This window comes from Staurois parvus, unplaced genomic scaffold (assembly GCF_062004578.1).
Source record: "Staurois parvus isolate SC_StPar_1 unplaced genomic scaffold, SC_StPar_1.0 ptg002545l, whole genome shotgun sequence".
Taxonomy (NCBI): Eukaryota; Metazoa; Chordata; class Amphibia; order Anura; family Ranidae; genus Staurois; species Staurois parvus.
The window spans coordinates 56465-72720 of NW_028320341.1; the positions used below are offsets into that span (position 1 = coordinate 56465).

At 41.8% G+C, this 16256-nt stretch overlaps 1 protein-coding gene across 1 annotated transcript in view; it reads left to right on the plus strand.

Moving 5' to 3' along the window:
* LOC149430663 (WD repeat-containing protein 1-like) overlaps positions 1-16023 on the plus strand; it is a 67442-nt gene extending 51419 nt beyond the window's left edge. Inside the window, exons 6-8 of the mRNA XM_089666125.1 lie at positions 11037-11114; positions 14675-14755; positions 15667-16023. Coding sequence (XP_089522251.1) covers positions 11037-11114; positions 14675-14755; positions 15667-16023 — 516 coding nt within the window. The remainder of the gene's footprint in view (positions 1-11036; positions 11115-14674; positions 14756-15666) is intronic.
* The last annotated feature ends 233 nt before the right edge of the window (positions 16024-16256 follow it).

The window sequence follows — 16256 nt, forward strand, 5'->3', positions numbered from 1 at the left end:
TGTATAAAATAATTAGGTCAGCAACTACAAATTACTGTAGCTGCTGACTTAAAAAAAAAAAAAAAAAGACACTTGTCCATCGAAAGATCCAGGGTTGTTCTCACCCGAGCCGGTTCTTCACTGGTTTTCAGAACCCTAGCGTCAGCATGTTTACAAAGGGAAGGTTGCTGTGACTCCTTGTGGCCGGCTTCACAGCTCGCTGCCCACTGCGCATGTGAATAGTCCTTCTGTGACATGTCCCAGAAGGCTGTGGGCAAAGTGGGAGTTAGGGGCTGAACTTCCACTCAGATTGCCTAGATCAGGGGTGGGCAACTGAGGCCCTCCCAGATGTTGGTGAACTACAAGTCCCATCATGCCTCTGCCTTTGGAAGTCATGCTTGTAACTGTCAGTTTTGCAATGCCTCATGGGACTTGTAGTTCTACAACAGCTGGAGGACCACAGTTTCCCACCCCTGGCCTAGATGATCAAAGCAGAAGTGGGAGCGTGTACCTTTCAAAACTCCCTGTATTGCACATAGCCTGTGCAGAGGGCAAAGCTGGGAGAGAGACGGCAATTCTGACCACTACAGGCTGCCTGCAAAAACCTACAGTAGAAGGTAGGTACAGGACCAGTCACTCTGCACAAGGAGTGAGAGCAGCAATATTTGGTCTTTACTACAGGAAGCTCTTACACAGAATCAAGGTGAAGGAAATGTTTCATGCTTGATTTTTGACCAGATATGGACGAAATACACATGCTCCTTGTATTTCGATAAGATTTTCTTATGCTGGAGTTCAACTTTGACAATAGGGAAAAAAGTTAGAGGAAATCTTTTTAACTTGAAAGAACAGCGATAAATGTAACCATGCAAATGGTACCATTTGCTCACAGTAAATCCTGCACATTAAAGATATTTTACATAGTTGCATTGGCCCAGCTTGACATTGCCTTTCCACCTTGTCCAGTCGAACGCTTCACATTCATTTAGAAAATGGAATAGCACCTCTGCAGAGTGGCCAAACTTCCGTATTCACAGTGCATCAAGCCAGCCGCTCAGCACAGGACCAGGAAGCAAATGAAGATCACTGGAGTAGCAGTATCTTCTTCAGTGATTTCCAGCTTCCAGGGGCATCAGCCATGTATGGTATATACATTGTTACATTGGCACAAGCTGGACATATATATATATATATATATATATATATATATATATATATATATATATATATATATATATTAGTGTATGTTTTAATCCTTTTAGATTCAGCTACTATAAGTGGGGTCAGAGCAGGTTATTCAGGTAGGGAAAATTATATAAGCAGAAGATTTTTAGGTGCTTTTTTTAAAGTGATAGTAAGCTCTACTTTTGAACTTGTACATACCTTCTGCTAAGCCTTTAATAAGGCTTATCTGTAGGTACAGTGAATATCTTCTAAACTTGCACTGTTTAGGAAATTTTCACACTAGATGCAGCCGATGACATCACCAGCACATGCAAAGGAACGACATGCACGTGCAGTCCCTTCAGATCGCTGTGCTTTAAACCCGGGCTCCTGTGCACATGTGTGGGAGTGATGTCATCGCGGCTCAGCCATTCAAAGGACTGGAGCTAGTGATCCTGAATGGAAGCCCTGTCAGTGGTGACAGCGCACCTCTGGAGGGCTTTGTTTTAAGGTGAGTATTTCACAATGTGCTATCACATTATTCCATTTGCCTTGCAGGGTTTTATTTTTCCTAAAGTCTGCAATTTACTATCTAGACCTAATCGATGTGTAGTGCTGTAGGCAAGCCCACAGCATACAAAAATTATGAGTTTTGTGGGTGGGGGGGGGGGGAGGGAATAAATACAATTAACTTACATTGTGAAGACAAATTAGAGATCTGGATCCCCAGTAGTTCTTGGTTACATAGATCAGTGTTTCTCTGCTCTTTTCAGTCAAGACACCCTTTAAAATTTGGCACAATCCTGAGGTACCCCATTGTTAATGTTAAAAACTAAACTAGAAGTTTTACATAACGAAGCAACATCCACACACACTTTGGAGGTGATTTGTTTTTACAAATCACCGCTAAATTTGCACCCTGGTACTGACACTGGTTCCAGTGTAACTCCGTTTTTCCTCACTCTGTTACCCCAGTGCTGATGGAGAGAAGCAGGAAAAGGGCAAATGAGGATGCTGTACAGGAGTCTAATGTTGTCCTTATCACCCAGTGATGTCATCGGGTGTTAGGATACCAGTGGCTGGCCTCTATGGTGCCCAAGGTTGTAATGCTGCACAATGGAAACCTGTGGCTATGTGTGACAAAAAGACAGACAGGCTTCATCCACTCGCTGGTTTGTCCACAATTTTTAGACAATTTTGGCAAATTTTTATGGCATTTTTGCCAAGACACCCCTTCAGAATCCAGAAAGCACCTCAGGGTGCCACAGCACCATGTTTGAAAAAGGCTGACATGCACCCAGGGAATAATGTCATTCGGTTTATTCCCCTCTAATTTGATATATATTCCAAAAATGCTTCTGTGACCTGGAAGGTGCTATGGATCAAATTGTTCTGTATTTATCCAAACAATGTAAGCATTGTTATTTTATTTATTTTTGACACTGACAAGTCTTTGTATTCACACAGCAGAAGATCAGTCTTCTATTTTCCAAGCCTGCTCCTAGTTCGCCGTAATTCTGGGATTTGCTACTACAGTACATTTGTAAGCACCTCCCAGTCACATTTTCACTTTCTTCTTTCGTCTCTGGTAGTCTTCCGGTTTTGCTTACTTAAATAACCCAGACGATGCTAAATAAGTTATGACTTGATTTCCATATTTGCCTGGCATCGGATGTGAAAGGCGAGAGTTAAGCAAATTACAGGAAGTTGCTGTGAGGCTTGTTTTGTGTAGATTGAGGGACTCTGCTGGAATGTTCTCATTCATCTGACTCTTCATGGCTTTTTACACCTCGTGTTTTGTTTTTTTTTGTTTTGTTTTTTTTAATCTGTTTTTGTTTTTTTTTCCCTTCTGCATCACTTTCAGATGCAGTGACTTATCAGGTGCTAGTTTAGGGTGTACTGTATACAGTTGCAAGAAAAAGTATGTGAACCCCTTGGGATTACGTGGAGTTTTGCATGAATTGGGCATAAAATGTGCTCTGAACATCATCTAAGTCACAACAATAGAAGAACACAGTCTGCTGAACATAATACTACACAAACATTAGATGTTGCCATGGTTTAATTGCACATAACATGTAAACATTCACAGTGCAGGGAGGAAAAAGTATGTGAACCTTTGGACTTAACTGGTTGACCCTCCTTTGGCAGCAATAACCTCAACCAAACGTTTCCTGTAGTTGCAGATCAGACCTGCACAACGATCTGGAGTCATTTTGGACCACTTCACAAAACTGTTTCAGTGTAGCAATATTCTTGGGATGTCTGGTGTGCATCGCTCTCTTAAGATCATGCCACAGCATTTCAATCAGGTTGAGGTCAGGACTCTGACTGGGCCACTCCAGAAGGCGTATTCTGTGCTGTTGCAGCCATTGTTTTGTTGAACTACTTGTATGCTTTGGGTCATTGTCCTGTTGCATCACCCATCCTCTGCGGAGCTTCAGTTGGCGGACAGATGGTCGTACGTTTTCCTGCAAAATGTCTTGATAAACTCTGAAATTCATTTTCCCATCAATGACAACAATCCGTCCAGGCCCTGAGGCAGCAAAGCAGCCCCAAACCATGATGCTCCCTCCGCCATGTTTTACAGTGGGGATGAGGTTTTGATGTTGGTGTGCTGTGCCTTTTTTTCCTCCACACATAGTGTTGTGTGTTCTTCCCAAACAACTCAATCTTGGTTTCATCTGTCCACAGTATATTTTGCCAGTAGTGCTGTGGAACATCCAGGTGCTCTTTTGCAAACTTCAAACGTGCTGCAATATTCTTTTTGGACAGCAATGGCTTCCTCCGTGGTGTCCTCCCATGTACTCCATTCTTGTTTAATGTTTTCCTTATTGTAGATGTGTCAACAAAAATGTTAGCATGTGCCAGAGATTTCTGTAGGTCTTTAGCTGACACTCTGGGATTCTTCTTTACCTCATGCAGCATTCTGCGCTGTGCTCTTGCAGTCATTTTTACAGGATGACCACGCCTAGGGAGAGTAGCAACAGTGCTAAACTTTCTCCATTTGTAGACCGTCTGTCTTACCGTGGACACATGAACATCAAGGATTTTGGAGATACTTTTGTAACCCTTTCCAGCTTCATGCAAGTCAACAATTCTTGATCGTAGGTCTTCTGAGAGCTCTTTTCTGCGAGGCATGGTTCTCATCAGACAGTGCTTCTTGAAACCAATAAACCCAAAACAGTTGTGTGTTTTTTAAGGGCAGGACAGCTGTCAGCAACACATCCAATACCATCACACTGATTGGAGTCAAGGTTGGCTCACTCCTGGCTCCAATTAGCTCTGGGAGAAGTCATTAAGCTAGGGCCTCACATACTTTTTCCTCCCTGCACTGTGAATGTTTACATGTTCTGTGCAATTAAACCATGGCAACATCTAATGTTTGTGTAGTATTATGTTCAGCAGACTGTGTTCTTCTATTGTTGTGACTTAGATGACGTTCAGAGCACATTTTATGCCCAATTCATGCAAAACTCCACGTAATCCCAAGGGGTTCACATACTTTTTCTTGCAACTGTAGTTGGCAGTATTAGAAAAAGAAATCAAATTTATAAAAAAAAGAGCATGTGAACACTTGGCTGGGCAGCCAATCTGTCTGATTTGTCTAATTTTGAAGTGGAAAAATGTCCAGTAAAAAAAATCAAATTTCGTCATAAATTTAGTCCAAAATGTATTCTGCTACATGTCTTTGCTAAAAAAAAATCCCAATACGTGTAAATTAATTTGGTTTGCATGAAAGTTTTAGTGTCTACAAATGGCGGTATATATATTGGGATTTTTTATTTTTACTAGTAATAGCGGCGATCAGCGACTTCTAGTGGGACTGCAGCAGGTATTCTGACACTGGGGGGGACTGACTTGGTGTCACTGGCATCCCCAGTGACACCAATACAGTGATCAGTGCTAATAAAAAGCACTGACACTGTACTAATGACACTGGGTAGGAAGGGGTTAACGTGGGGCGATCAAGGGTTAACTGTGCTGTGTGTGTGTGTTTCACTGTAAGCACACTGCTATGCATGGCTCTGCTATGCAAAGCCATGGATAGCAGTGTGCAGGAGCTGACGTGGGTGAGAACTGTATTGTTTACCTACAGTTGTCTCCCTCCGTCACTAATGCTCCTCGTTCACTGGGTGCTGGTGAGTAATCACCATCTAGGCCCGGTGATTGACAGCCGAGGCCGTGAATAGCAGTGTGTATATATATGTGTGTGTATGTGTATATATATATATATATATGTGTGTGTGTGTGTGTGTGTGTGTATATGTGACTTTGCGCAACCGTGCCACCCTGTAGCAGTACTGCTATAGGGCGAATGGGAAGCGGTTAATATTGTACTCAACAGTTGTAAAATATTTAAATGTTAAAGCTTAAATAAATTAACATTAAGTTTATTTTTATTAACTTTTGGTATGCGATTTTGCAGAAATGCACTACAGTCCATCTAACATTAGTTCCTCTGAGTGAAATTCACATCTATGCTGTTTCCACTAGTGAGTTTTTGGAAAGGTGCAGCACAGTGCATGTGTTTTTTGGTGTGATATCCTGCATAACAGACACCTCCTCCCTAGCAACATTAAAGGATTAGTTCACCTTTTGGAAACATGTTACATGTTCCACCTGTTCCCCCACCCCCCAATCTGCTGATCGCAGGTGCAGTGATTTACAGCTTCGCAACAAAAAAAATTGCCGTATTTTTCGCTCCATAAGACGCACCTGACCATAAGACGCACCTAGGTTTTAGAGGAGAAAAACAAGAAAAAAAATATTCTGAACCAATGGACTGCAGACACAGTACAGGAGATGACCAGAGACTGCAGACACGGTACAGGAGATGACCAGAGACTGCAGACACAGTACAGGAGATGACCAGAGACTGCGGACGTGTACAGGGGACGACCAGAGACTGCGGACACAGTACAGGAGATGACCAGAGACTGCGGACGTGTACAGGGGACGACCAGAGACTGCGGACACAGTACAGGAGACGACCAGAGACTGCGGACGCAGTACAGGAGATGACCAGAGACTGCGGACGCAGTACAGGAGATGACCAGAGACTGCGGACGCAGTACAGGAGATGACCAGAGACTGCGGACGCAGTACAGGAGATGACCAGAGACTGTGGACGCAGTACAGGAGATGACCAGAGACTGCGGACGCAGTACAGGAGATGACCAGAGACTGCGGACGCAGTACAGGGGATGACCAGAGACTGCGGACGCAGTACAGGGGATGACCAGAGACTGCGGACGCAGTACAGGGGATGACCAGAGACTGCGGACGCAGTACAGGGGATGACCAGAGACTGCGGACGCAGTACAGGGGATGACCAGAGACTGCGGACGCAGTACAGGGGATGACCAGAGACTGCGGACGCAGTACAGGGGATGACCAGAGACTGCGGACGCAGTACAGGGGATGACCAGAGACTGCTGACCTTTAGGGAGGGAGGGGGAGCGGGTACCTGAATTTGACAGGTACCCGCTCCCACTTCCGCGGAGTTGTCCTCCCTTTACTGTGGGCACCCGGCTGTGATAGCTGGGTGCCCACTGCACATGCGCGAGAAGCGCTGCACTGTGAATGGCCCGGCGTCTTCTGGGACCTGTCGTGTCCCACAAGACGCCGGACCATTCGGGAAGACTGCGCAGCGCTGGACCAAGGAACAGGTAAGGTCCTGCATCTGAGAACAGCCTGGCCCGGGATTCTGACATGGTGGCGGCGGGAATACCGGACTGTCCGCTCTATATTCGCTGCATAAGACCCACTGACATTTCCCCCCTTTTTTGGGGGGGAAAAAGTGCGTCTTATGGAGCGAAAAATACAGTAACTTTTTTTTTTTTTTTTTTTTACCTGCAAAAAAAAGTGCATTTATTTTTATTAAGCGTGAATTTGGCCTTTAACACATCACAAAATTGCAAAACTCATAAAAAACACTCTAGGAAACTGGGTTTCAAAAACGCATCTACCTCCTATACTGCATATATGTGAACCTAGCCTTAAAGTGATATTAAAGGCAGATATTTTTAAAAATAACAAACATGTCATACCAGCTCTGTGCAGTGGTTTTTGCAACCCCGATCCTCTTCTTCTCGGGTCCCCCTGCTGGTACCCCTGCCTAGTGCCCCCAGAGCAAGCAGCTTTCAATGGGGATGCCTGAGCAGGCTCACTCCCCAACATCCTTAAATCCCAAATCAAACTTTTCTTGCAACTGTTTGAAACTGCATAAAATATCAACTTGATATATGCCAGACAGTAATTTAATCCCATGTTTGTTTGTTTTTTTTTTTTTTTTAAATCTCGTCATCTGGAATAGTATGTAGGTGAGGGAGCAACATATTTGTCTCAATAAGGGAGGGTGTGTAAAAACGCTGTTTAAACTCTTTCTTGGCTATTGAAACAGCATGGCCAGCACCTGATAGGCAAGCTATGAGCATGTCTGTTGTAGAGAATATATCTTGTTGGTCTACACTTTGTTGTCAGACAAACACTGCAGACGTGATGGGGCAATGTTGACATAATTGTCCATCCAGAGGCCACCATTGTTTTGACATGGGGCTGAATTGTCTGATAGCATCACCAGTTATTTTGTGGGCTTTGCTGGACAGGTAGGAAAGCATAAGAGCAGAAATTCTTTAATTTTAATGCTGCTTTACATATGGTGTGTGTGGTTTTTTTTTTTTTTTTTTTTGGGTGGTCTACTTTAATCCCCTAACAACCTAGAAAGTGATAAAGTGTCAGGAAGCACTCCCACAAGCATGATCTGTGCTGAAATTGGCTGTTCATTTTTCTTATTGCGACTCTATTGTTGAACAAGAAGGAAAAAAACTTTTTTGGTCATGTAATCAATCTCCTTTTGAAAACTAGGAGAATTCTAAAACGGAAGATTTCAACATGCTCAGACATCTTTGTTGGGCAAAGCTCAATTTTGAATAGTTATTACTACTCCTAGTTGAATATTCATATATTGCACCCATGTAAATGGCACATAGTTGGCTTTGCATGGTGACCGTCATCTATGAGAACTCAGAGGGTTGCTGAGTGTATGCCGGACATGAAACTTTAGGTTGTTGGCTTCCACTATCTCTTACTGTCCTATACTCCAGAAAGTCTAAGTTTTGATTATAGCTGAGCCTTTCAGCTGCCTACCGTGGGGGGTCCATTGATGTCTCCAACTTTGTAAAATTTGGAAGGCCTCCCCTCCCAGTCTCAAATGTGATGTTTGCTGCAACAAGACGCAGTGTGTCACTTAGCAGTGTACACATTGTAGTGACAGGGCCAGGCCTCATTAGACAGTCTGTGCCGCTCCTTCATTGTTAATTATTATATGCTTTTATAATTCCCAGCTGGCAAGCTCTGAGCAGACATACAACATGGAGGTCTTTTTTTGTTTTACCCTTTCTGTGTTCTGTTTGTGTCCCCAGTGATTCAGTCCTAGTTGCCCCGCTTAATAATTTATTCTCTTGCTGCCTGATTCCATCTGACTCCCGAATGCATGTTACAGGGAAAGCCGTCTGTTCGGCTTTATGCAGCATCTTTCAGTAGAATACAGAATATCCCTCCAAAATGTCAGCAATGTAATGTTTTATGTATACATGAATGCATATTATTCATTCAGTAAACATTTCCTGAGCGCTAAACTTGTGCTTGCAGAGCGTTAGTTCTCTATAGAAAATGTGCACAGCACAATCGTAATTTAGAAATGTGACACAATAGGAAATAAAAAAAAAAAAAAAAAAAGCTGCATCCTGCAAAAAATAAATGCTCATTCAGAACGAAGCACTTTTTATAAAGTCCTGTTTTACAGCTATGGAATAGCTCAATTCCTTTATGACGCTGGTTATTTTCTTCTTAAATTGGATTTTATACAGACCTGTAATAAGCAGGTGTAATAGAAGCTGGTGTTGTCTCATATCAGTTTGTGAACAGTTAAGCCCAAGCTCTGCTCATCTCCTGATATTCACATCCTCTTAGGCTGCTTTCATACTGATCTGGTTTTCTTCCGCTTTTGCGTTTTTAAAAAAAGGGGAAGAAAAACGTGTGATTATGTATTCCTATAGAACTCTTCACACAATGATCCATTGTCGATCCGGTCCGTTTTTTTTTTTAAATCCTGCTTGCTGCATTTTTCGTGCAGGTAAAAAAAAAAACATAGCAAAAACACACCCCCATTGAAGTAAATGGGAAAACACAATTTTTGAGTTTACAAGGTAAAAAGCAGCAAAACACATATGCCACACTTATCAGTGTGAAAGTAGCCTTAACATTCAAGTTTCATGGACAATGTGTGGTGTAATGATTGCTCCCTGACAAACTATATGATTGCTTGGTATGTCTGCTTCTCAGTTTGTCACTTGCTGATGGGGAGTGTGAAAACACCAATCTTATGGGCGTTTTTTTGTGCTATTGGGTAATTACCATGTTTGTCTCAAATCATTACTCTATTTTGTCTTGCTCTACTGTTCAGTTGGTGAGGACAGAGATAGATCCACCAAAATGCATGTCACCTGTACACTGCATTATTCAAATCTGCTCCAAATTAAAAGGTTGGAGTGGGGGTGCTTAGGTGTATATCACATGTTAGACCCTAAATACAGGTGTAACATGTTCCCAGAGGAGAACATGGCCCTTAAGCTAACTGAATTGGTTGACATTCAAGCGAAGTGTGGTTGTATTTGCACCATCATGCTCAGCAAACTTCTGCTGAAAAAACAGACGCAGGGTAGAAAATTGTTGGTCCAACAGTGTCCGCATGGTATCAGATGCAGTCACTATTTGGGTATTCAAGCAGCCGCAGGTGTTGTGGCTGCTTGAATACAATAGCTGACAACTGAGATTACTGTAGCCATGCTGTTGAGCGTGGATGAAGGAACATGTTAGAATTCTGTTTGTGTATGGCTAACGTTAGACCTGCTTTATTTCACACAAAGCGGAGAAATCTGATTTTGGGTACAACTTAAAATTCGTGGTGTGTGTGTTCGTTCCGACTAAGATATCATTATACAGCGTCTGCTTAATTCACTTTCTTTTGTAAGCTGACCTAAGTGTGACAAGTGATGCCACTAATTTATGCAGAAAAGTAGAGTAGGTATCCTGTGTCACTTAATCATTAGTTTTCCACTGGAAGCAGTAACTCTCTCCTACTGAATACATGCCAGGCACAGCATGATAGTTAACTAGAAAGATAAGTGGTGGAAGGCATTCTGCTGTAAGGTGAAAAAACAAATTCTGGTTTTGTTCTCAAACGGGATCATCTCACAAAAATGTGGACCTTTCTGCCCACTTAATTTCTCCTGGTTTTGACGTCAGTAAGTTAACAGCCTGTTTTAGATGTAAAAATTCCAGGGAAGCTGAAAATGTATATGGAGCCATCCTGTTTTGAAACATGTGGAGTGTTGTGTATCATTCATTTCATTGGCATGGTTTTCTTCTGTCAGTTTTATTATTTATTATTCTTATGTATTATACAGGATTTATAGAACTCCAACAGTTTGTGTAGCACTTTACAATATAAAGGGTACAATTACAATGCAGTTCAATACAGAAGGAATAGGTTCTGCTCCTAGAGCTTACAATCTAAAGGAAAGGGAGGTGATACAAAAGGTGACAGCTGCAGGGGATGATCTGATAAGGTGACTCTAGTACAGTTCTTAGGTGGAGTTTAGGTAGGCTTCCCTGAATAAGTGAGTTTTCAAGGATCGCCTAAAGGTGGACAGGGTGGGTGCTGACCAGGCATACTGGGGTAGGGAGCTCCAGAGGATGGGAGATGTTCTGGAGACGTCCTGGAGGCAAGCAAGGGAGGAGGTGAGAAGGGAGCTAGAGAGCAAATTTGTAAATTGTATTTAATGTGTAACGTGATAAATGTTTGTTTTTTCTTTTCTCAAACACAGGACCATGGTCGTTTTGTAAATTGTGTGCGGTTTTCACCTGATGGAAACAGATTTGCAACTGCGGGTGCAGATGGTCAGGTACATTAGAAACCAAAAACTGCTTTTCAAAAAATCTTCATTCCAAGACTGGACACACTGCTACTACAGATATTGCACTACTGCTTTCTATTTCACAGGTATAGAGCGCGGTAGTGTCACTATGTACAGAGGACCCTGCTCTTTGAAGCTTACAGTCTAAGAGGGAGGCTCAAGAGATACAAAATGTAATAACTGTGAGGGATGAGCTGATGGAGAAAATACATATACAGTTGTTAGGAGGGGGCAGGGTAGGCCTCTCTGAAGAGATGATTTTTCAGGGATTATCTAAAAGTGGACAGTGTAGGAGATAGTCGGACAGATTGGGGTATGGAGTTCCAGAAGATGAGAGAGGCTCTGGAGAAGTCCTGGAGGTGAGCATGGGAAGAGGGAACGAGAGCTGGTGAGCAGGAGGTCTTGGGAAGAATGGAGAGAACAATTAGGCTGGTATTTAGAGACTAGATTAGTGATGTAGCTGAAGGCTGAGTTGTGGATAGCATTGTAAATTGTTATTGGTTAGTATTTTGAATTTAATTTGATGGGTGAGTGGAAGCCAGTGGAGGGATTGCCAGAGAGGGGTAGCAGACACTGAGCAGTTGGTGAGGTGGATGAGTCTGATGGCACCATTCATGATGGACTGAATAGGGGATAGCCTATGTAAAGGTACTTCAGGAGGGAGTTGCAGTAGTCAAGGCGTGAGTTAACTAGACGTTTTGTGGTGTCATTGGTTAGGAAGGGGCATATAATGTAGATGTTGCAGAGCCTGAGGCGGCAAGCTTTGGACAGTGATTTGGATGTGGAGCCAAAAGGAATAAGCAGAGTCCAGGAATCTCAAGGTTTAACAAATGTACTGTATATAGTGGTAGTATATTGTACTCTGGTAACCAAATGTTGGCAAGGGCTGATGTTGAACGAGTGCATAGTGCCCACTCTGCATGGTCACTCCCATTCACCAGGAATAATCATAGTGCAGACATGTTATTTTTTATTGGGCTGCTTGTATAATATCTTTGTTCTTCCAATGTGATTTGAGGAAATGTTTTTTTTTTGTTTTTTTGCTACTAACTGGAAAATGCCTTTAAATTTAGTCACACCCATCTTCTTCCAAATCAGTTATCCTGTGATTTGATGTACCAATACCCGTTTGGGGCAAAGTGACAAGTCATTGGATATTCTTCTCTCTCTACTTTATATAATTACCTTCCCCTTCCCTCACCTGTTGGAGCCCCTTGAAATATTCAGTACTTATGGGTATTGGTGAGCATGTGATCTACTTCTTGTAGGATGCAATGTGCTGTGCCTGTATGGCCAATCACCATGCCCGAATTTTGCTTTAATGTGGTCCAAAGTCACAAGGCAAATGTCCTCTCTGACATGTACAGTGCATCCAGAAAGTATTCACAGCGCTTAACGTTTGACACATTTTGTTATGTTACAGCCTTACTCCGAAATGGATTAAATTAATTTTTTCCTTCAACATTTTACAAACAATACCCCATAATGACAATGTGAAAGAAGTTTGTTTTGAAATCTTTGCAATTTTTAAAAATAAAACACAAACACATGTACATAAGTATTCACAACCTTTGCTCAATACTTTGAATCACCTTGAGCACCAATTACAGCTGCAAATTGTGTTGAGTATGATGCTACAATGTTGGCACACCTATTTTTGGGCAGTTTCTCCCATTCTTCTTTGCAGTACCTCTCAAGCTCCATCAGGTTGGATGGGGAGCGTCAGTGCACAGCCATTTTCAGATCTCTCCAGAGATGTTCAATCAGGTTCAAGGCTGGGCCACTCCAGGACATTCACAGAGTTGGCCCGTAGCCACTCCTTTGCTATGTGGGATGTGTGCTTAGGGTCGTTGTCCTGTTGAAAGATGAACCATTGCCCCAGTCTAAGGTCCAGAGCGCTCTGGAACAGATTTTCATCAAGGATGTCTCTGTACATTGTTGCATTCATCTTTCCTTCAATCCTGACTAGTCTCTCAGTTCCTGACACTGAAAATCATCCCCACAGCATGATGCTGCCATCACCATGCTTCACTGTAGGGATGGTATTGGCCAGGTGGTGAGCTGTGCCTGGTTTCCTCCAGACATGATGCTTGGCATTCAGTCCAAAGAGTTCAATCTTTGTTTCATCAGACCAGAGAATTTTTCGTTTCTCATGGTCTGAGAGTCCCTCAGGTGCCTTTTGGCAAACTCAAGGCAGGCTGCCATTTGCCTTTTACTAAGGAGTGGCTTCCGTCTGGCCACTCTACCATACAGGACTGATTGGTGGAGTGCTGTAGAGATAGTTGTTCTTCTGGAAGGTTCCCCTCTCTCCACAGAGAAACGCTGGAGCTCTTTCAGAGTGATCATCGGGTGCTTGATTACCAACCTGGCTAAGGTCCTTCTCCATCGATCGCTCATTTTGGCTGGGTGGCCTGCACTAGGAAGATTCCTGGTGGTTCCAAACTTTTTCCATTTACGGATGATGGAGGCCACTGTGCTCATTGGGACCTTCAGTGCTGCAGAAATGTTTTCTGTATCCTTCCCCAGATCTGTGCCTTGATACAATCCTGTCTCGGGGGTCTACAGACAATTCCTTGGACTTCATGGCTTGGTTTGTGCTCTGACATGTTCTGTTAACTGTGGGGCCTTATATAGACAGGTTTATGCCTTTCCTAATCATGTCCAATCAACTGAATTTCCCACAGGTGGACACCAATCAAGTCGTGGAATCATCTCAAGGATGATCAGTGGGAACAGGATGCACCAGAGCTCAATTTTGAGTGTCATGGCAAAGGCTGTGAATACTTTTGTACATGTGTTTTTTATTTTTAATATATTGCAAATATTTCAACACAAACTTCTTTCACGTTGTCATTATGGGGTATTGTTTGTAGAATGTTGAAGAAAAAAAATAATTTAATCCATTTTGGAATAAGGCTGTAACATAACAAAATGTGGTAAAAGTTCAGCCCTGTGAATACTTTCTGGATGCTCTGTATTTCACTTTTTCTTCGTTTGGCATATATAAAGGAAGGGGAAAGGAGTCAAAGGATGAGCTCACTTAATCATAGTATTGTTCAATCTGGTTGTGATGTTTGTGGATTACTTAAAGAATTATTAAACCCCAAACAAAAATGTAATATATTGTAGTTTGCCAAGCAGATATAGCGGCTGCATTTGTTTTTTCCTTTTTAGGCTTTTTTTCCTCTGATTTAAATACACTAAAATTGAAGACGCACTCCAGCAAACTGTTTTTTCCTTTTTGGGATTAAGGTTTACATAAATGAAAGCTGATTCTGATCCAGCACCCCTGCAGGTGGTTTGTCTTATCCCTGTAACTGCAAGATAACGTTTTCTTTTGAAGAACAAGACTTGCTGGAAGGTTCACCAGATGAAAATAGAAGAAAGCCTAAAAAATAAAACTAATGCAGCCGTCACATCTAAGAATTGGTAAACTTCAATATAATGTTTTTGCTTTTGGGTTGAATACTGCTCCAGGAAGAGAATGAATCTGTCCTATCCTTAACCAAACGCTCAACCATTTTAATGATGACTACATTTCTTTATAGATCTTTTTATATGATGGTAAAACTGGTGAGAAAGTGGGCCAGTTTGGCGCAGGAAAAGCTCACGATGGAGGTGTTTATGCAGTAAGTCCTGATTTCTTTTACACACGATACTTCCTTCTTCTTAACCACTTCTACTCCGGACACTTTTACCCCCTTCCTGCTCAGGCCAATTTTCAGCTTTCAGTGCTATCACACTTTGAATGACAATTGCGCGGTCATGCAACACTGTACCCATATGAATTTTTTAGCATTTTTTTGAGACAGATAAAGCTTTATTTTGGTGGTATTTATTCACCACTGGGATTTTTATTTTTTTTGCTATGTAAATGAAAGTCCAAAAATTTTCAAAAAAAGTGTTTTTCTTATAAAATTTTGCAAATAAATAATATTTCATCATAAATCTTGGCCAAAATGTATTCTATTATATTTTTTGTAAAAAAAAAAAAAAATAACCCAAATTAGTTTAACCAAAAATTATAATTTGTAAACTTTTTTTTTTTTTTGGTCTGTTGAAATATACCATTGAAAGTTTTGTGTTAGAGTTGCCTAATACGTGCAAAAAATACCTTTTGAAACTGCCAGAAATCTAGTTAGCTGATCACTACCTGTGTTCTCTGCTGACTGATATCAGTTAGATTTGTTTCCAGCTATCTATGTAATGGGGAAGAGGGTGATGTGTTCTAAAGTATGTCCTTCCGATGCTGCTCCTCCCTAGATTGTGTGCTACAAGGCAACGTGAAGGGACAGAAAGGGTGTTGCTTGCATGATTTCAGGTAAAAGAAAAGGGAATTTGGAAAACTAATGCAGCCTCCATGTCTAAGAACTTTTGATTTGCAGTATATTTAATGTTTGTTTTTAGGTATAGATGCACTTTTATAGTAATTTTATTTTCACATTATCAAGCCTGTGCAGTTTAATTCACTGGTTACTGAGGGTTGTATGTCTGGATGTTCAGCAGGCTGTAACCATTCTCTCTTCCCCCTCTATCACAGATTAGCTGGAATGCTGACGGCACTCAACTTCTATCTGCGTCTGGGGACAAAACTGCAAAAATCTGGGATGTTGCGGCTAACTCAGCAGTCACCACATTCACTCTCGGCACAGATACGCTGGATCAGCAACTGGGATGCTTGTGGCAGGGGGATTACTTGCTGAGCGTTTCTTTGTCTGGCTATATCAATTATCTGGACAAAAATAATCCAAGCAGACCTTTACGTGTGGTCAAGGTACACTACAGAAAGTGTTTTTTTTTTTTTTATTATTATTTATGTATTTTTAAATACTTCCGCCTGTATACCTCATTGTGTTATATCTTTGGTGCATTTTTAGATTGGTCAGCAATTATCTAAAATATTTTAGTTTTAGAAACCCATAACATAAGCACTGAAAGTAGGAGCCTTGTAAATGTATTGGGGTGGATTTGCTAAAACTGGAGTGTGCAAAATCTGATGCAACTGTGCATGGTAGCCAATCCGTTTTATTAAATTAAGCTTTGACAAAAAAAAAAAAACAATCTGGAAAATGATTGGCTTCAATGCAGAGTTGTACCAGATTTTGCACTCTCCATAGAGTGAGAGATATA